The sequence below is a fragment of the Coenobita brevimanus genome, chromosome 74 (assembly GCF_032717465.1).
Source record: "Coenobita brevimanus isolate Jiangsu-jjx chromosome 74, ASM3271746v2, whole genome shotgun sequence".
Classification (NCBI taxonomy): Eukaryota; Metazoa; Arthropoda; class Malacostraca; order Decapoda; family Coenobitidae; genus Coenobita; species Coenobita brevimanus.
In genome coordinates, this window is record NC_137027.1 from 19821057 (window position 1) to 19844128 (window position 23072).

Consider the following 23072-nt stretch of genomic DNA (forward strand, 5'->3'; position numbering starts at 1 on the left):
CATAAAAATCTCATATGCTCTCAGTGCAAATGAGTTTCAAGAAGAAACTTTATGTAGTCTGTTGATTCCTCAACATCAAATCATGCATTCCTGCAGTTCTTTTGCACAAATCGACTGTGATTAAGGATTCAATTAAAATTTTACGGATTGCAAGGGAGTAGGGAGGGAGGAGACTCTGTTTTGTTCTTGCCAGTTATATAATGATTGGTTTGTAAGATATTACTACCAGCATTATCATAACACCCACAGCTCATTCAGTGATAAAACATCATTATGAAGCGAGATTAGCATCACTTTTAAGTCATGAAGAATGTTATTTATTACAATTTTTCTGCTGCAAGTACGTGTGGCACCACTGGGTGTCTCCTGTATTCCCTGACTGGAGCACTGGCATTACCTTAACAGAATCTGTAAAATTAGACGATATATGCATATTCTTCATTGCTGTATGTATATGGCATGCTGTTTCATGAACACGTGAAGCTGAACCCAGTGAACAACTGAACGCGGAGAACAGTATTTGAAGCGTGCCTTGCCTGCAAATTTTCTTGTTCAAATGACACCATGGATGCAGGGTTGCCAAGTTCTTATCATCAATCTTGCTAGTTTAATCCCGAAAACTTGCTAGAATGTTGCGGGATGGTAAACACTGCTAAATGTTGCTAGAAAATACAATTAAATCTCTAGAATATCACCTAAAAATTGCAAAAATATCCAGAATATCACATTGCCATATGTTAAATAGTGCCTTTAGGTAGATGCAAAAAATAGACCTAGCTGCAAAGCCGTTAAATTGGCAACCCTGCATCACCAGTCTCACGACACCATCATATGAAAGAAATGGTGGCACGTGTACTTCCAGCAGAAAAATTGTAATGGATAATATTATTACTCCTGTTTTAAAGTGACGCTAGTCACCTTTTACAATATTGTTTTTTCATAACATGAGCTGCGGGTGTTATGATAACGCTGGTAGTAATAGCCTACAAACCAAACATTACATAACTGGCAACAACACTCCTGCCTCTCCTCCCTCCCTACTCCTTTGCAATCCTTAAAATTTGAATTTAATCCTTAATTACAGTCGATTTGTGCAGAAGAATTGCAGGAATGCATGACTTGATGTTGAAGAATCAATAGACTACATAATGTTTCTTCTTAAATCTCATTTGTACTGATAGGATATGAGATTTTTATGTAAAGTACAGCATAAGCTAAAAATACTCGTTTCCCTTCGCCCTGTGAAGCTCCCACTCGATGACACATTCAAGCCACGAAACTTTTATACTTAACAACTGAATGCTGGGTACTGAACTGGGGTCTCAGAGAGTATATGTATATAGAACAAAATATATTCAAAATTTAATGATAGATCATTGGTGTAAGTTGCAGTCATACATCGCATTACACCCTGTATATATATATATATATATATATATCTATATATATACAGTATATATATATATATATATATATATATATATATATATATATATATATATATATGTCATCATCATCATCATCATCATCATCTATCTATCTGTCTATCTATCTATCTATCTATCTATCTATCTATTGCCAGACGCCTCAATCCCGTTTGGGGTGGCCACAAACAAATCGCCTCCACGTCGCCCTGTCCCTCGCCATTTCACTACCCTGCTCCCAACTCACACCCCCCTCTCTCATATACCTCTCCACCCCATCCCTCCATCTCATCCTTGGCCTCCCCCTCCCTCTTCCCCCCTCCACCTCACTCACATACATTCTCTTCATCAGTCTTTCACCCTCCATCCTCTCCACATGGCCAAACCACTTCAGTGTGTTCCTCATAACACTTCCTATCACATCCACATCCACACCGCAACGCTCCTTTATATCCTCATTTGTCAGCCTGTCTCTCCATGTGACTCCACAGGCTCCTCTTAAATAACTCATTTCCTCCGCTCTCAATCTTGACTTGTGACCTTCCAACAACGTCCAAGCTTCACGTCCATACATTAGAGTTGGTATCACTGTACTGTCATGTAGTAACTTTTTCACTTCCATGCTCACTTCCCTGTTTCTTATCACTGCATTCAAGGAACCAGCAACCTTTCTTCCCTGCTGTACCCTTTCAAGCACTTCAACCTCCAAACCTCCATCCTTACTCATCACACTACCCAAGTACTTAAACGTACTCACATTTTCCAATTCCTCACCATCCAACCTCGCTGTACATTCACTGACTTTCACCTTTCTCAAAGGCCATCACTTTACTCTTCCCTACATTCACCTTTAGATTCCGTTTCTTACACACACTCCCAAACTCATCCACCAAGCCTTGCAGCTCTTCTTTGTCTTCACTCAACAACACAGTATCATCTGCAAACAACAGTGCAGGGAGTTTGCAAACACTATCCTCTCTCACCAGGGCCACTCCAACATCCACTACCCTACCTTGTACCTCTTTTATTACCCCATCCATGTACAGATTGAACAACCATGGAGACATGACACATCCCTGTTTCAACCCAACCTTCAAAGAGAAAAATTCACTTAGTTCACCAACCACACGCACTGCAGCCTTAGCACCATCATACATACTCTTCACAGCATTCAACAACTTCCCGTGTACTCCATATACAGTAATCCCTCCAATATCCGGATCAATAGAGCCATCGGTAGGTTCGGATATTGGTTTCGTCCGGATATTGGGCCCCAGCTTATGGACTTGTACTTACGGACCCTAACACAGAGAAACACCTATACAACTCCCTCCGGACATGCATAGCACCTATTTAACACCCAAATCACAACGATAAGGCACATAAATGACTGAAAGAAATGCAATAGAAACATAAAATGTGGGTTTAGAAGTATGTTCATACATTAATAAACATTCTGGTACTTATGGACTCTAACCGAACCTAACCTAACCGAACCTAACCGAACTCTGAAAAACACATAACTACTGCACATGCATGAGGTAAGTTTAGTATGGAAAGAAGTACAGTATGACACTTTCTGGTAAGTATAGTATGGGAAAAAATACAATATGAAACATTCTGGTAAATATAGTATGGAAAATAGTACAACATGAAACATTCTGGCTACTTACAGCAAGTCCCTGGCCACCTCGATGAATAACCGCCTCCTCTCGGACTCTGACAGTAAGAACGATTTCCTGAAGCACTTGCACTACACTCTTCCTGAAGTCTTGCACTGAACTTAGTCACTAACACACAGAAGTCCGTTCTTTTCACAGTGTTCACTTTAGTCCAAATAATGTTCCATTAAATTTAAGTGTTGCACATTAACTTTTCCCAAGTTTTTTAAGTTTCCAAAGCCAAAACAAAGAAGGTTAGTTACGTTAAATTTCTTTTCTACTTAGTCTTTTCTCCCAACTTGAAAACCTTAACACAACACACCGTTTTTTTCACTGCACAACACTCAAAATTCCCGTGTGGTCTAGTGGAGAAGTTCTTGCTGTTTATTCACTGTCAGAGCCCGAGAGCATCACTGGCAGGCGTCCAAGGGGTGCATCGGTGGGTAGTGGTGATGGCGTACCGACTACAGAAGACTCTGAAGACAGCCGCAAACTCACGTCGAGCGGTGACTCCACTGTAGCTGATGTGCTGGGCTGTGGCTCGGAGCATGAGGGCCTGTCTTGGGGAGGCAACGGAGTGGAACCAGGGCTTGGCACAGCGGGGGTCACGGGCCTGAAAAAACTGTCAATCGTTGACTGACGCAAGGACCGATGATTCTGGCGATTGATGATGCGCTGCCGGAAAGCACGCACTTCCTCCACGAGTCCCAAGGGCCCCATCTCCCTGTCGCAGTCCGGGTGTTCCAGGTAGTCTAGGACGAACTCTAGATGTTCCCGGAGTGCGCTCAGCTTGGGGATGGCTGTAGTAGTGTCCTGCTGGGCGGAGTCTGCATCATCATCGCCTTCGTCGTCAGAATCTTCAAGTTCGGGACTGACACCAGGAACCGAAGACGCGATCTCGATATCAGACAACGTCTGATACCCAGGATCGCCCTCGTCGTCGTCCAACCACTCACGAACATCGTCCACATCAACATCGTCGCCGTGCGTACGTAGCCGTGCATGGAAGTCATCCACGTCAAACCCTAGGAAATCGTACTCCACATCTGTTCCGAGAAGCAGACGAGACCAACCATTTTCAAGAGTTTTCACAGGGACTTCCTTTCATGCACTAGCCCAGTTGTACAGCGCAGACTTGATGTTGTAGCGGCGAAGGTTTTCCAAAGTCCGCTTGCCTCGAGTGTCACGTCCTTCCCTGCGCTCGTCCTCGTCCTCGAGAACCACCATCACCTCGTCCAGGAACTTCCGACGGTACAGGCGCTTTGTTGCCACGATCACTCCTTGGTCCATTGGTTGAATGAGAGCAGTCGTATTAGGTGGCAGAAACATGCACCTAATACGGCCATTCTCTGCAACCAAGTCCTTGTCGCACGGGTGGGCAGGTGCATTGTCGAGGAGAAGGAGAGCCTTTACCTGGTCACGAGGAATTCCCAGTGTCTTCGTCTGGTAATGTATGACCTCCTTGACGAAGTGATGGTGAAACCAGTCTTTGAAAATCACAGCTGTGAACCATGCTTTCAAAGAATGGTACCATACGACAGGAAGGACATCCATCACCCCACGAAGGCACCGAGGCTGGTTTGCACGGCCAACAGTAACGGGCTTAAGCCGGTGCATGCCGTTAGCATTGGCACAACACAAAGCAGATATCCGTTCCTTAGAAAGCTTGCGGCCAGGTACACGCTTCTCCGTCTCATCGGCCTGAGTGTTCGTTGGCACCGAGCGATAGAATAGGCCAGTTTCGTCAGCGTTATAGACTTGACCGAGAGTGAGGCCCTCCCTGTCGATCAAGCCTTTCACCTTGTGCCGAAACTCATCCACTCCATCCTCGTTAGCGTCCAATGCTTCGCCATGTGCTTTACGGTTAGTAAGGCCATGTCGTAACTTGAACGCGAAGAGCCAACCCTCGGATGCCTTGAAGTCAAGGGCGTTGTGAAGCCTTGCAAACTTCTCAGCAGCAGCCTTCAGCTCCATTCCACGTACCATCACACCAGCTGTACGTTGCTGTCGATACCAAATCAACATGGAGCGGTCGATCTCTGCATACTTGGGGGTAAACATAACCTTCCTCTCCACGTTGCGTTTGCTTCTCGACGAGAAGTCAGCCGTGTACTGCATGAGCTTGTCTCAGGAACGCTTGATATCGAACAAAGTCGACCGGGCCAGGTTGAACTCGCGAAAAATGCGAGAGGAAGACCAACCCGCATCAACCTTCTCCAATATCTCCCGTTTCTTCTCGAGAGCCAACACCACTCTCTTCCTTTTCTCAGGAGGCGGGGCCATCATCACACACACTAAGAGTAGGGCAGAGAGCAGCAGGAGGCCTTGCAGTAAGTACGGCACCACCACAAAAGCGAGCACGTGGGCAGCCTTGGCGAACAGCGCAGGTCTTGTCGCGGTGAGAGACAGGCGGGAAGTGGGGAGGATGCAGCGGCGCTCTATCGGACGTCGGAGGAATGACGAACCAAAACAATGCTCTCACGTGGCGCGCGCGGCAAGTTCAAATTACGGACGGCAAAAAATCGATTTTTTTTCCAATTTTTTTTGGATTTTCGGACCATTTTGGGAATGTTTGATCCCAGGACGATAAGGTTCGGTTAGTGGGGATGTTCGGTTATTGGGCGTCCGGATATTAGAGTGATTACTTCTTAATACTTTCCACAATCCTTGTCTATCGACCCTATCATATGCTTTCTCCAAATCCATGAAAGCTGCAAACAACTTCTTTCCCTTCTCTAGAAACTTTTCCACTAAAGATCTAAGAATGAATATCTGGTCTATACCACCACTTCCCTTCCTAAAGCCTCCCTGTTCTTCTCCAACTAATTCCTCTGTTCTTTCTCTAACTCTGTCAATAAGTATCATACCATACACTTTTCCTATTATACTAAGAAGACAAATGCCTCTATGATTACCACACACTTCTTTTTCCCCTTTTCCTTTGTACAAGGGAATAATTATACCTGACTTCCAATCCTCCGGGACTCTACCTTCCTCCCAGGCCAATCTGCACATCTTCCACATCCATTCTACTACTATCTCTCCCCCATGCTTCAGCATTTCACCACACACTCCATCAATTCGTGGGGCTTTCCCCAATTTAACTTTCTTCATTGCTTCCACAACTTCTATCCTACCGATTTCTTCCTGTCTTCTCACCTCCCTCCTTCTCCCAGCCATTCCCCAGCCACTTATACTCGCATCCCTTCCATCCTGTATGTTCAACAATTCCTTAAAGTGGTCTCTCCATCTGCTCACTTTTTCTCCCTTCTCCACTAGTAATCTACCATTTTTATCTTTCACTCCCCTGCTAACCTCACTTCCACCCTGTCTTACTCTCTTTACCTCTCTCCAGAATATTTTTTTACAGTCCCTCCACTTTACACTCAAATTCCTTTCAAATTCCTCATCCACTCTCTTCTTACTCTCCCTTACTAATCTTTTCACCTCTCTCCTTCTTTCTACATGTAAGTCTCTTCCGCCTCTCAACTTCTTCCACGCCCCTATTTCTCATCCATCCATTGTATGCCTTCTTCTTTTGTGCCACAGCCTGTCTCACCTCTTCATTCCACCACACTGTTCCTTGCACCCCCCTCCGTCTTCTCTTCCTCCCACACACCACATCACATGCTGCACATATTTCTTCTGTAAATATCCTGCACACGCTTTCCACGTCCCCCATCTGCTCCAGTTCATATTTGCCCAATCGTTCCTCCACTTCTCTCTTATACTCTGCCTTTTTCTCATCCTCTAGTAACCTTTCCACTCTCCTTGCAACTACTCCTTCCTTCATCATCAGCTGTTTAAATATCCTCTGCAGGACTGGCCTATCCCTGCCGAAATGGGGACGATACAGCCAATGTATCTCTACCAAATGGCTTACGCTGTTTAGTGGAGATTGTATGTAGGGTGAGAAGTGCTTGTAAGTGTAATTGTTGTGTTGGAGTGGCTTTGGATGTGTGTGTAGTCTATGAACCAAGTGTAATCGGCCCATGCAAGCCGACTGGGTGCAATCATACTTTACGTAGTATGCGACATTGGTTCAACCACAGCACCCCTGATGTTCGCCAAAGAAGAATGTGGCCAGAATGCTCCCAGAGTTTATATACACTGTATATATATATATATATATATATATATATATATATATATATATACATATATATATATATATATATATATATATATATATATATATATATATATATATGTATATATATATATATATATATATATATATATATATATATATATATATATATATATTTGTGAGTTTATAGACATTGGGAGAGGTCTAAAATTTCCTCAAAACTTGACACAGGGTCATCACTGTATACTTCCTCTTACATTAGGGTTGCTGCAGGGTGCCACCACTCTGCTTAAGTAGGCAGGATGCTCAGTTTGTGTCACCTGAATCCTGGTGTAGAGGGATGGTTGTGAGGCATCTCCAGCTCAGGGGATAGGTGGCGAACATATTATACCGTTCACTCTGCATCTGTCGTAGAGGGTTTCCTTATCGGTTCTTCCAGTCTTTGTTGTGGATGATATAAATCACTGTTTTTAAATCACTGTTTTTTTCTTTGGTGGGAGTGTAGCTGCAAGATGTTGTCGACCAAGTTCAGGGTACAGTAATGACAGACAAATCAGTCACTCTGTTTCTTCTATCACAGGAAGGTTCTCTGCTTGTACATCCAATCCTTTCATCAGGCAAAACAATAAATTTTTGTTTCCATACATCCGAGAGTGGTAGTGGGGTGTCTCCAGCTTAATTTAGGGTACAGTGATAGTGGACAGTGCTCTTTTGTCTTCTGATGCTGGAAGATGCTCCTGCTTGTGCTTCACATCCATCCAGGGATCTGTTTAAAAGTGGAGCTCCACAGTGACACAGGCATACCAGTTGCCTACTGAAACTCATTGTTAGTGTCTTGGACCTCTGTTCACTCATCTCAGGGTGGCAGTTTGACTACTGATAAAGACTGTGCTTTGAAGGGTTCATCAGAACTTGACAAATGCTGATGAACTTAGCAGCAGCCATTTACTTGAAGTGCATGGTTTTTTCTGGTGGGAGAACCAGTTGGGCTCTCCTTTCTGGAAGACTTTGTTCAGGATGGGTGGAGACATCACTGGATGTGACACTTACAGCTTTCAGAGATGAGACAGGGCCTTCACAGACAAGCACCCATGGTGGGCTGACAGCAGTTGTATACGTAGGTAGTTGAGAGGCAGAGGCTCTCGGTTTTAAAAAAAGGGGTAGGAAGGGGGAGAAGTGCACAGAATCCTTTGCCTCTTACTTCTTGAACAGGAGGTAGGGAGGGAGAGAGGTAGGAAGGAAGGCTAATGAAGGAAGGAGAGAGGTTGGGAGGAAGTCTAGGGATGGAGGGAGGGAGTGGGGGGTCAATTTATAACCAGCAGGCCAAAGGGGCAGGGGCTCAAGCCCATTTGAACCTTACCTTTGTGTGCTCTTGGTCAACAGGACATTTTTTGTTGATACTATTTTTGGCTTAAGGATGCTCACTGGCACTACTTCCACTGGAATGTCTTCCTCAGGAGTTGAATTGTCGATGAATCAGGAGGGGATCCTCTGTTGCAGTCTTAGCTGGAGGATTGAAGTGAATTTGTCAGCAGATGGCTGAGATGGGAGACTTTGTTTTGTAGGCTAGAGGGCCTTTGTGAAGGACAGGATGTCCAGTTCCGATGCTTCTTCTCTGCCTTATATTTACTGTTGAGCTAGCAGTTGTTGGTGCCTTTGTGTTTCTAAAGTGTGGATGTAACCATTCTTCTGTGTGGTAATTGTGTTGTTAGATGTATGAGAATATCTGATCTGTTCCGATTTTCAGCATTCTCCCAACTTTTCCTTGATGTGGAGCTATACTTGTTGTATTTTTTTTCTTCCACTATTTTGTTGTTGTTTTATGATGCACTATAGTTATCATCGAGAGTTGAGTCAGTACTACATATCAGTATGTTTCAAGCTTTCCATTTGTTCATTTAAATAATAACATGTCTTATCATCCTCTTATTATGAAGATTAAAATACAGGAAGCAGTTTTACAAAGGAAACTATTCATTGCAATGAATTAATGTTTATGGAGCCAATGATTACTCCTTTTGCTTCAGTGGTAAGTAAATACTTCCTATGTACTGTTATGTCTTTTTACTATTCATTTTGTTCCTTCTTTTCTCTTCTGTCATTCTTTCCTTCTTTCTTTCCCTTCCCTGGGGAGCACGGTAGCTCAATTGTAGGGTGCCGGGCTGGTAATCGTGAGGTTGTGAGTTCGCGCCCCGCCTGGTGGCTGCTGTGCTGGGAGGGGTAGCGCTCTCCTTTAACCCTAGCATATATATGATCTGATGAGGTCTAGCTATATGATCTGATGAGGTCTAGCTCGGGGATAATTCCCTTATCTTTCCTCTTCCTTCTGCCCATGGGTGACTCTACACTGAGTGACATGCCAAATGGTTTCCTGTACACCAGGAAACCATTTACTATGCTGGGTGGTAACCAGATAACCAAATTATCGCTCTTGGTGGTTTAGTGGATAATTAAGGCGGTCCATTCGGATGGAGCCTATGTAGGTTTATATCTAAGGGGTGGTTGGAGTTTATTGCTAACGTAATGCCACTCAAGGATGAGTGAGGCTGGTTACTCTCATCTTAAATGTCAAGACAAACTTGCCTAGCCCTGGGCTTCTATGCTCCTCATGGAGTAGCATAGGATTGGATGATGGATGGATGGATGGATTAGTTCTCATTATCATCATCATCATCTGGACTTCCTTTCCCACCCTAGGGCAGAGTTAGGAGTAGCAATGTCCAGAGAGCCCAAATTTGCCCAGTCCAATGGGCCACGCTTCCATTCACTCAATCATTTAAGCCCCCGGAATCCTGGCTGTATCGGATATGCCAAAAACATTCACCACATTTTGTAGCGTCACATAAACGTATCCAGTAGAGTCAGTTGGGACCCAGCTATGTTAAAAAGGGCTGCCGAATCACTGACCATGCACTTCTCCTCACAACATTCATCTAGCCAGCTCGATCTCTTGTCAGTTCCTCAGCCTCAACGACTTCCAATCCTCTCTTCTTCACACACTCATCTACCATATCTCTCTACCTTCTCTTTGGCCTACCTTGCTTCCTTCCTCCTTCAGATTCGTTCAGATATACCCTTTTCACCATTCTAGTTTTATCCATTCTCTTCACATGGCCATACCATCTCAGTACACTGTCTTTGATTCTGGTGTCCACAGACTTCCTCACTCCACATCTTTCACTAATCTCATTATTTCGTATCCTATCCACCCTCTGTACTCCACATACATTCTTCAGCAGTCCCATCTCCACTGCTCTTACTCTTGACTTTTCATTTTCATGCCACACCATAGTTAAACATCCATGTTAAAGTTGGCACTAACACTCCTTCATGTGAGCCTCGTGCAACTGCAACACTCAAGCTTCTGTTTCTTATTAAGGTCTTCATTGCACCAGCTACTTTTCTTCCTTGTGTCAATCTACTTTTAACTTCTTTTGCACATTTTCCTCTTTTCTGTCATTGTACCTATGTATTTGAACTCTCTCGCCAATTGCAGTCTCTCTCCATTCACTGTAACATCTCACTGGGAGTCACCTTCTCTCTTAGTAACCATCACTTTACTCTTTTCTACAGTTACTCTCAAGGCATGATGCTCACAGATGTCAGCAAAACTGTGCACTAGCCCACCAAGTTCTTGTCTGGTATTTGCAAGTAGTACTGCATCATCAGCATACAACAAATTTGAGATAATCCATTCATCACCATTCATTACCAACACCATCCTCTTCTCCATTACTGGTGTTTTTGCGTCACTCATCACCCCATTTATACATACTGTATATTGAACAACCTTGCGGACATCACACAACCTTGTCGCACGCCCATGCTGATCATGAAGCATTCACTTAGATGCCCATTAACCCTTAAACATGCTCCACTACCATCATAAAAACTCGTGATGGTACCTAGCAGCTTACCATCTACATCGTACATGCACAAAACTTTCCACAGTCCATCTCTGTCCACTTTGTCATATGCTTTTTCCAGATCCATGAATGCCATAAACACCTTATGGTCCTTCTCACAAGCCTTCTCTGCTATCTGTCTCACTGCAAATATTTGATCCACACATCCTCTGCCACTCCCAAAGCCACCCTGTTCATTACTCACTAGGACTTATGAACTCTCTCTTACATTCTCTATAGTAATTCTTCCATATGCCTTCCCTACCACACACAAGAAACTGGCAGCACTTCGCTCACCCTTATTTTTATGCAGGGATACAATCACAGCCATTTTCCACTCTGCTGGCATAGAGTCACTCATGCATGCCTTCATACATATCTCCAGTAAGCACTTCATTCCACTCTCCACTACACTTAATCATCTCTGCATGTACCTTATCAGCCCCAGCTAGTTTCCCATTTGCAGCCACTTCACAGCACTCTTCACCTGTGCGAGTGTCACGTCTCCTGGCACTGCATTCCTTCTCTGCACACCCCCAAACCCAATCATGTTTACAGCCGCTCCGCATTCTCTATTCCCATTCATCAGGCTTTCAGAATATTCTTTCCATCTGGTCTTTTGTTCATCCCCACGGGTTAATAATCTACTACCTACATCCTTCGCACCATCACATTCTTTCTGCATTCACTTCTACATTTCCACACCTCTTCCCAGAATAACTTCCTATTTTCTGAGTAGTTTGCATTCAGTTTTCTTCCTGGATCATCATTTACCTCCTTCTTTTTCTCTTCACTAGTCTCTTTACGTGCTTCTTGCTCTCAGTATATTCATTTCTTATTTCAACCGAACCCCTGTCCTGTAATCACTTTAGCCACTCTTCCTCTTTTCCTCTACTACTCTCTTAACCTCAACATCCCACCATGCCGTACCTTTCTTCTTTGGTGTTACTCTTGCCACACCACACACACTGCTTTAGCATTTCTAATTAAGCAGTCACTATATGCATTCCACAGGCTGTCCATATCCTTTTCATTCCAATTCACTGATTCTAACTCGTTCCCTACTTTGGTCTCGTATTCATCTGCCATTTCTTTGATCCTCAACTTCTCAACTTTCAGTCTTGCTCCTTGACTGCTCCTCTCTCTCCTGATCCACCTCACTCCTCTCAGCTTGATCTTTCATACCACAATCATATGATCTGACAGACCTCCACATCGTCCTCTCACGGCCCTCGTATCAGCAGTCATTCCCGGGATTGACCTCTTTATGAGCTCGTAATCAGTCAGGCTTCTTCCAACATGATACCCGTTCCCTCTGTACCTTGTATATTTATGTTCATATTTGTGTTGAAATGTGAGTTACAAATGCACAAGCTCCTTTCCTGACACATATCCTTCAGTCGCTTCTCATTGTCATTTTCTCCTGGTACTCCATTACAACCCCTTATGTTATCCTCAGGACCAGCACCTACTCATCCATTCATATCACCCATTATGATTACTTTATAGCTCCTTGGCATTTCTCCCACTACTTCATCCAGCACCTCACAAAACCTGTCTCTCTCTCTCACTCCTGTCCTCACATGGTGCATAAGCTACAATCACCGCTGCTTTCACCACGTCAAACTTGAACTTGACATACATACACCTCGAGCAGACACATTTGTAGTCTCTCATGCCACTCTGCCACACCTCATTCATCAACAAAGCAACTCCTTCCTTGCATCTTCCTCACCCATTCATGCCCCATCTTACACATTTCAAACCCTCCCACTCCTCCACCTCACACCCTTTCATCTTTGTTTCACACAGTGCCATCACGGCATATCTCGCACTCTTGAACACATTCACCACTTTCACCCTCTTGCTCTCCTCATTCACACCTCTCACATTCCACATGGCCATGCATATCTGTTTAAATACTATAATGCTAGAATGTTTAAAATTCGTACCAGAGGTGTGACAATCAGTAAAATGGAGAAAGTCCGAGAGTATGCATGTTCTGTGTGCCTTTCTATCTGTCAATGTATCTGTCTGTAGCCAGATGCCTTGCTCATCCCACCCTGTGTTTCTCATAACTCCTGTCTCAACAATGTCAGTGGCTTTACCTTTTTCAGTGGCTGTGCTCCCTCATACTTACCATACCCTTGTAGATACACTGTGTGGGTCTTGGTGCATAGTAATGATATACCATAACAGTTATATACATAGAAGACATGTTATGAGTGAAGAAAACAAGACTTGAATAATGGAAGAAATACTGGAATACTGGGGAGATGGAGCCAGAAATGGAATTAGAATGATGAGTGGGGGGATGACCCATTTCATTGATCCGTCTTTTAAAAGCTGCTACAGTAGGTACCCACAGTGCGCGAGTTCAGAGTACGCGATCCTCATTGTACGCGAGGACCTGTTTTTTTTATTTTAGTGTATTTTTTAATAGTATGCGAATTAACCTCATTCTAAGCGAGACGGGCAGCGAAGGGTAGCCGAAATCCGGCATTACCTCGAGTATGCAACATTGCCACCCCAAGAAGTGAAAAACTGTTGCCTACACTCCACCTGCCTTGTGACTTCGATGATGCACACTTGTCACATGATGCTCAAATGCGCCGCTTGGAGGGTGGTGAAAGAGGCCCAGCAGAGGAAACGTGTGCACAGAGGGTACACTCGCTGTTCCAGCAACATTCTTGTCTGCTCTGAGGATATTACAGTAATCCCCGTACTATCCGGACGCCCACTTTCCAGACATCCCCACTTACCGGACATTATCGTCCCGGGATCCAATATTCCCAAAATGGTCTGAAAACCGCAAAAAATTCGAAAAAAATCCAACTTTTTCCCGCCCGTAATTTGAATTTGGCGTGCGCGGTGCGGGACAGCATTGTTTTGGTGCATCATTCCTCCGACATCCGCCAGAGCGCCCCTGCATCCTCCCCACTTATCGCCCGTCTCTTGTCGTGAGTGCATGCTCGTCGTCATGGCTGCCCACATGCTCGCTTTTGTGGTGGTGCCTTACCTGCTGCAGGCTCTCCTGCTGCTCTCGTGCCTCTTCTTCGTGTGTGTGATGATGGCCCCGCCACCTGAGAAGAGGAAGAGAGTGGTTTTGACTCTGGAGAAGAAGAGAGAGATATTGGAGAAAGTGGGTGCGGGATGGTCTTCATCACGCATCCTTCGTGAGTTCAACCTGGCCCTATCTACTTTGTTTGATATCAAGAGATCCCGAGACAAACTCATGCAGTACACGGCTGACTTCTCGTCGAAAAGCAAATGCAACGTGGAGAGGAAGATGATGTTTGCTCCCAAGTATGCAGAAGTCGACCTCTCCACGTTGATTTGGTATCGACAGCAACGTGCTGCTGGTGTGATGGTGCGTGGCACGGAGCTGAAGGCTGCTGGTGAGAAGTTCGCAAGGCTTCACGATGCCCTAGACTTCAAGGCATCCAAGGGTTGGCTCTTCGCGTTCAAGTTACAACATGGCCTTACCAACCGTAAGTCTCATGGCGAAGCTTTGGACGCTAACGAGGATGGAGTAGAGAAGTTTCGGCACAAGGTGAAGGGCTTGATCGACAGGGAAGGCCTCACTCTCGGTCAAGTCTACAACGCTGACGAAACTTGTTTATTCTATCGCTCTTTGCCTACAAACACTCTAGCCGAGGAGACGGAGAAGCGTGTACCTGGCCGCAAGCTCTCCAAGTAAAGGAAATCTGCTTTGTGTTGTGCTAATGCTAACGGCATGCACCGGCTTAAGCCCGTTATTGTTGGCCATGCAAAGCAGCCTCAGTGTCCTTGCGGGGTGATGGATGTCCTTCCTGTCGTTTGGTACCATTCCTTGAAGGCATGGTTCACAGCCCACATCTTCAAAGATTGGTTCCACCGCCATTTCATCAAGGAGGTCATACATTACCAGACGGAGAAACTGGGAATCCCACGCAACCAGGTAAAGGCCGTCCTTCTCCTCGACAATGCACCTGCCCACCCGTGCGACAAGGACTTGGTGGCTGGGAATGGCTGCATTAGGTGCATGTTTTTGCCACCTAATACTACTGCACTCATCCAACCAATGGACCAAGGAGTGATCGTGGCAACAAAGAGGCTATACCGACGGAAGTTGCTGGACGAGGTGATGGTTGTTCTCGAGGACGAGGACGAGCGCAGGGAGGGACAAGACACGCAAGGCCAGCGGACTTTGGAAAACCTTTGCCGCTACAACATCAAGTCTGCCATTTACAACTGGGCCAGTGCATGGAAGGAAGTCCCTGTCAAGACTCTAAAAAATGGTTGGTCTTGTCTGCTTCTTGGAACGGATGTGGAGCACGATATCCTAGGTTTCGACGTGGATGACTTCCATGCACATCTGTGTGCGCATGGGGACGATGTTGATGTGGACGAAGTGCATGAGTGGTTAGATGACGACGAGGGCGATCCTGGGTATCAGACCCTGTCTGATATCGAGATCGCATCTTCAGTTGCAGGTGTCAGTACCCAGCTTGAAGATTCCGACAAGGACGGCGATGATGATGCAGACTCCTCTCAGCATGACGCTACTCCAGCCATCCCCAAGCTGAGCGCACTCCGGGAACACCTAGAGTTTGTTCTGGACTACCTGGAACACCCGGACTGAAACAGGGAGATGGGGCCCTTGGGACTTGTGGAGGAAGTGCGTGCTTTCAGGCAGCGCATCATTAATCGTCAGAATCGTCGTTCCTTGCGTCAATCAACGATTGACAGCTTTTTCAGGCCCATGACCCCCGCTGTGCCCAGCCCTGGCTCCACTCCGTTGCCTCCCCAAGACAGGCCCTCCTGCTCCAAGCCACAGCCCAGCACATCAGCCATGGTGGAGTCACCGCTCGACGTGAGTTTGCGCCTATCTTCAGAGTCGTCTGCAGTGTGTAGTCCATCACCACGACCCAGCGACGCACCCCTAGGTCACCTCCATATGCTACTCTCAGACTCTGACAGTGATTAAACGGCAAGAACTTCTCCACTAGACCACACGGGAATTCATTGTTGTGCAGTGAAAGAAAAACAGTGCATATTGTTAAGAAATTAGAATTCTGAGTGAAAAGAGACTGATTTAATAGACTTTCAATGTAGCTAAAATTAACTAGAGTGTGTTATGTTTAGAAAATGGATTTATGATTGCAAAGACTTTAAGTGCAGAGTGCAACACTTATTTCATAAAGTTACAATGGAGCATAAGTAAGACAAGAGTGCACAGGGTTAAGAGAATGGACTTCTGAGTGCAAATGACTAAGTTCAGTGCAAGACTTCATGAACAGTGTACTACAAGTGCTTCAGGAAATCCTTCTTACTGTCAGAGTCTGAGAGGAGGCGGTTATTCATTGAGATGGCCAGGGACTTGCTATAAGTACCCAGACTGTTTCCTATTGTACTGTACTGTATTTTCCATACTGTATACACCTCATTTCACTCTTTTATGTCCCTTATTGGTGTGAATAGGGTATTAGGTGCTATGCATGTGCAGTAGGGAGGTATTTCTCTGAGTTCGGGTCCATAAGTACCAGTCCAGGAGCCAGGGACTTGTTGTAAGTACCCAGAATGTTTAATATTATATAAACTCAGCTCTAAAACCTAATTTTATGGTTCTTTTGCATTTATTTTAGTCTTTTATGTCCCTTATTGGTGTGATTTGGGTCTTAAATAGGTGCTGTGCATGTCCAGAGGGAGTTGTATAGGTGTTTTTCTGAGTTAGGGTCCATAAGTACAAGTCCAGGAGGCAGGTGCCTAGTATCCAGACAGGACCACTTTCCGCACATGCCTTTGGCTCTATTACGTCGGATAGTGGAGGGATTACTGTATTTTGTGAGCCAGGATGTCTGCCTCGTCCTCGAGAAGGAAGAAGTGCATCACCCATGCCATGAAGATGGAAGTCATTTGGAAGAAAGGGAGTGGGAAGGGCAACACCGCTATTGGGAAGGAACTCGGCTTGGCGGAATCGACAGTGCGAATAATATGAGTGAACAGGGAGGCCATAAAGAAGACTGTTAAGACGTATGGGACGGCAGCACTGGACAGGAGAAGCAGGCTAACCAACTGGGCAATAATTAAGACGTATGGGACGGCGGCACTGGACAGGAGAAGCAGGCTAACCAACTGGGCAATAATTCTCATGGAGTGGTACCTGGCAACATATATCCATAGGAAGGAGAAGGAAGGAGTTCCACTGAACAGGTACTACATCAGGGACCAGGCTAAGATTTTCTACAAATCTGCATCTGTGAAGCTTGGTGTAAAGAAACCCTTCAAAGCCTATACAGGATATGCCAGTTCCTGAAAAGGAAGGTCGCCTCACCAGCAAGTGTGCATCTGCGGATGAAATGGCAGCTAGGTTCTATCCTGCCATCCTGAAGGGGATAATCAATGAGGATGGCTACAGCAGGCATCAAATTTACAACGTAGATGAAATGGCCCTATACTACAAGGCTATGCCGAAGTCTGCTTATATCAGTAAGCAGCAGCGCCAGGTCCGGGGGAGAAAAATGGACAAGAGCTGAATAATGTATCAGTAAGCAGCAGCGCCAGGCCCGGGGGAGAAAAATGGACAAGAGCTGGATAATGTATCAGTAAACAGCAGCGCCAGGCCCGGGGGAGAAAAATGGACAAGAGCTGGATAATGGTCATGTTCGCCGTGAACTTATCAAGCTCACACAAGATGCAGCCTGTTTTGGTTCATACCGCAGCACACCCCAGATGTTACAAGAATCTTCGCTGCATGGATGATAACGGGGTGTACTGGTACAACAACGCTAATGGCTGGATGACGAGCAGCATCATTTCCGAGTGGCTATTGCGGCACTTCATCCCGGATGCCATGGCTAAATCCCAGGAACTTGGCATCCCCTTCAAGGTGCTCCTTGTCCTCGACAGTGTCCCAAGTCATCCAACCTGGCAAGCAGACCTCAGCAAGGAGTGCAAGATTGTTTTTTTGCCACCCAGAATGACCTTTCTCATCCAACCTCCAGACCAGGAGTTAATTGCAATGGTAAAGCAGGTATACCACCAACGCCTCTACGATCGTCTCCGCAGCAAGACCGACAGCTATGAGGAACTGCAGGCAATTCTTGACTTGGACACAACTGGAAGTGATGTCATGGACGCCAAGGATGGTTTGGACTCACCACCCGCTTCACCCACTCCACGCACAGCATCCGCACCACCAGCTTCAACTCCTGATAAGACTGTTATGGCTTTTTGGTGGTCATTCAGCCTCAAGGATGCCATCACATTCCTGTTGTCCTCTTGGGGAGATATAACCATTACAACAATTAACCATGCTTGGCGCTTCCTTGTACTGCACCTGTGTGAAATTGCACCGGGAAGCAGCTTTCAGTCCCTGGCCTCTGCCAAGGCAGCCATTCTCACAACTGCACAAGCTGTGCCCGGGTTTCAGGCTGTCATGCTGGAGGAGATCAGGGGCTTACATTTGACAGCAATGGAGCAGGAACCCCAGGAAGTCGTGCAGTGAGTGGATGAGGCTGACTCAGAGCAGGAGATTGTAGCAGAAAAGCCAGCAACACCAGTGATGTAGAGTGAAGATTTGTCCATGATGAAGATCAGCCGGGTACTGTGTGCCCTTGATAAATTCAATGAAGAATTCAAAGACATCGACTGCTGTCAGTTGTGAGTGGAGGAGATGATGGCTTCACTGGACAGAACCTTCCGCTACTACACAGACAAGCACAACCAGGAAGTAAACAAACGGATGCAAACCCTCATCACCTGTTACCTTGGGCTTGAAGAAAGTGAGGAATCACTCCCTTCGACATCAGAAGAGCCATATCCTGAGGAGGATCAAGAGGAGGATGCAATATCTGACATGTCAGAAGTAGACTTTGAAGGGTTTATGAATGAAGTGAATGCATTAGGTAGTGAAAATGTCGAAAGTGCTGGTGGCGAGCGTGGTGAGGAAGGTAATGTATCGGGTTGTGTGGTGAGTGATTCAGGAGATGCACACTAGGTGCCTCATCCTGCCTTGGATCCCTTTCTTACCTCCATCAAAAATGTTGTCCTCTTGGGTTAAGGTGAGCTGCCATATTCTTGTTGGTATAGTTAAGTCATATCCTTGTTGATTTAGTTAAGCCATAATCTTGTTAATTTACTGTATCTTAGGTAATATGTCTTAGATAGTTTCCCTGTATAGTACACTACTTAGGTCTGAAAGGAGTCTCAAGGGTTGCCCATGAAGGGGGATGCTGCCCATATGTAATTTTTCTCATAAGTTTATTTATTCTGAGTACGTGAATTCCTAGTACGCGCCATCCGGTGCTACCCATATACAGTAATCACTCCAATATCCGACGTAATAGAGCCATAGGTAGGTCCGGATATTGGTTCTGTCCGGATATTGGGCCCCAGCTTATGGACTTGTACTTATGGACCCCGACTCAGAGAAACACCTATACAACTCCCTCTGGACATGCATAGCACCTATTTAAGACCCAAATCACACCAATAAGGCACATAAATGACTGAAATAAATGCAAAAGAAACATAAAATGAGGGTTTAGAAGTAGGTTCATACAATAATAAACATTCTGGTGACTGGCTCCTGGACTGGTACTTATGGACCCTAACCTAGCCTAACTCAGAAAAACACCTTCCTACTGCACATGCATAGCTCCTAACACCCTATTCACACCAATAAAGGACATTAAAGAGTGAAATGAGGTAAGTATAGCATGGAAAAAAGTACAGTATGAAACATTCTTATGTTTGGATAGTGGGGATGTTCGGATATTGGGCGTCCGGATATTAGAGTGATTACTGTATTCTCATACTGTGGGTACCTAATGTACTTATTTATTTACTATTTCTTATTAATGGATGATACACTCCCCATTGGTACTGCAGAGGGACGCCTTCACATTGTGGCACCAGTATAACCTGGCTATACAAGTGTCCCCCTACTCCCTCCCTATCCCTTAGAAGTAAGATGGTGGACTGTAGGAGAAGGACATTCATCCTACTGTCAGACAGGTTTATGCTCAGATTAGTCTGGTGCTAAAACAATAACAACCCATCTCTTTGGATTATGGTCCTGGAAAATTAAGATGAAACAATGAAGACCATGATTGTAATGTTTGGGAGAGACTTACAAATGTTACTCCACAGGTGGTGGAATGCTGCCGCCACCCACTCCCCATAGTTCTCGTGATGTGGACTCTTCACAACCTCGTATTTCTGCGGTCCTGCCTCCTGTCCCCACACCCTATAAATGCTGGCAACTCTACATGAATGAAGGTGGGAATGAATTCAAAATACACATGATAACATATAGATGATTTGGAGGGTGTAGGATGCTGAAGGTCAGGTGTAAGCACACACAGTTTGATGAATGGCACAGAGAAATGACGAGTGATGAGTATACTGTATTAGTTCACAATGCATGTTTTCCAACTCAAGGTTGAGAGGGTAAAGGTAATTCTAATTAATGTATATGCACTATACAGTAAACTCAGTTATCCATTGTTGCAGTATCTGGTGCTTTTTGCTTGGCTTTATTAAAGCAATTTCTGGCAAAATTATGCAATATCCGTCTCAGAAACAGGAAGCAATTTACCCTGTGGCTCAGACACGGGACCCTGCAGTGCGTCAGCCAATCACAGTGCCTTGTGGGAGTGGCACTCACCCAGTGCACGGAGCCTACCATCGCTCTCTCAGTCACTTCCATGGGTGCTGTTCAGTGAGGACGTATTTGTGCACTCAGTTTTTGTGACCCACATGGTGGTTAAACCCTAGTGCTGTGACTTTGTGGCCTCCCATTTCTCGCTCATTGCTGCAGTGCTGTGGCTAGCCTTGTGGCCCCTCATTGCTCTGTGTCTTAGTGCACTGATTACTGTATAGTGAAGACATACGTGTGCATATCTACCCTCCGTTGATGCCAATGCTAGGTCAGTACAGTGTGATTTGGATTATATTATGTACGCTATTCTGTACTATACATACTGGCATTGTATCAGTACTTTATTGTATTTTATACTGTACTTAATTTTAATCATTTACTCTAAGTTATATTGTAGGAAAGAGCTTACGATAGTGGGTGGAGATGGATAGTAACTCATTATCCGACTCAATGCCAAATGAATAGCTGATTGGGGATACTTTGCAGTATCTGGCATTCTGCAATATCCGGCATGGGGGTTGGCTGAATTACACCGGATAATTAAGATTTTACTGTATGTCAGAAGTGTAAAGTATGGTACTGTTTAGGTTTTAGAATAATTTGGACAGAGTGATAAAACACATTCTGTACCACAAAGTTATTCTGTAGTGTGTTGGTGATGGGTGATCTGAGCTGAAGGTTTGATACAGTTCTTGTGCATGATGAAGTGCAGTAATCCCTCAATTATCAGGCTTAATTCAGCCAAACCCCCTGTCAGATATTGCAAAAATGTTGAATATTGCGTTGGTACCCCCAATCTGCTATCCATTCGGCGTTGAGCCGGATAATATGTCACCACCCTTAGCTGTGCGTCTCGACCCTCTATCCTAAAAACTTTCCTACAGTATTACCCATGAGTAAAAGATTAAAATCAAGTACAGTAGTCTCTCATTTATCTGGACGCTTAGTATCCAGATGTGTTCATTATCCTGATGCTTTACCTTGGCTCTATTAAACCATTATCCAGAATTACTTGCTGTTATCCAGACATAAAAGTCCCCTATAACTTTGGCTGGCCAGCCAATGTGTTCAAACATTCGGTATTGTGGCCGCTGGGCTTGAGCTGTGAGGGGAAGTAGTCCGTAACCCACAGCCAGAGCTAAAATGTCCGTTCACCCTTATACTGAATGGTCAAAGTTGCGCGCTCGTCCTATCACTCCCAACAAACCAGCACCCAAGTAATATGACTGTTACCCACAAGTGGTGTCAGAACACCCGTACACATGCCCCACCTAATGTCAAATATCACATGGCCACAGGAGCCAAGTCTTTCCCAATTGCCACCTCCATCGAACACAGATAACAAGTCACGAGTACGTGTTCAGCGACAGCGGCCTTCCACCTCTCTACCGAAGGTCAAAAGTCCCCTGGCCACGGTGAGTTATGTTTCTGCATGGCCACCGGGCGTCTAACAGACTGCAAGCCACGAGTAAGTGTATGATAAAGGTGCCCGTCCGCCTGTTCACAGAAAGGGGAGAAACATGCCCACAGCCTCGCTTCTCCCCCCCTCCCATCCCTCCTTCATATCCTCCCATCTCCCCCCTCACTCCCTCAGTCCCTACCCTCTTCCATGGTGATAACACTGACTTGTGAGTTTTCAAAGTTTTCTGCTATTTATTCGACTACTATTGGTCATGTTGAAATTCTGCAAAATCCACGAGAAAGCTAATGAAATTCTGCATCTAGACTTATGCTTAACTTTTGGAAGGTGTTGGCAGAGCTTTTCACTAAGATGGTGGGAAGTTATATGAAGGTAAGTTTTATTCCAGAACACATTATTCTTGCTATTTTTCTGCACTTTGACTTGTCAGTTTTATGTGTTTTTATTAGCGTATCCTACTGTATAAACACCAGCAAAGATGATGGTATACGATTTATACCAATATTACCAATTTCCAGTGGCATAATTGGCCATGGAATTTTTTTTGTGCCACGAGAGCAGTCACTCATCATAGACAACAGATTTTCAGACCGCCGTCATTTTTCTTGTAGATTTTCGTTGTTTATGCAAGCTTTCTTAATGTTTAGCATTAATATGGATAATCCTAGGTGTGTTTTGATGTCTAAATATGGCAAATTGACCTGGAAACAGTGCCAGAATTAGGAAGGGTACTGTCCATACAGATGTGTATAGGTCGTGTGCTTTTTAAATTTCATTTTTTTTTTTTTTTTTTTCATGATTTTCTTGGTGTTAACCATTACTTTGGATATTCCTATATGTGTTTTGATGTCTAAATATGTCAGATTGGCCTGAAAACATTGCCAAAAGTCAGAGGGGTACTGTACAGCTCTGGTCAGAATTTGGTG

General features: G+C 44.9%; 1 protein-coding gene across 1 annotated transcript in view; it reads left to right on the plus strand.

The window, feature by feature from the left end:
- Nucleotides 1-17717: 17717 nt before the first annotated feature.
- LOC145407797 (DNA helicase MCM8-like) overlaps nt 17718-23072 on the plus strand; it is a 258985-nt gene continuing 253630 nt past the window's right edge. The window contains exons 1-2 of the mRNA XM_080278660.1: nt 17718-18210; nt 20216-20344. Coding sequence (XP_080134786.1) covers nt 17718-18210; nt 20216-20344 — 622 coding nt within the window. The remainder of the gene's footprint in view (nt 18211-20215; nt 20345-23072) is intronic.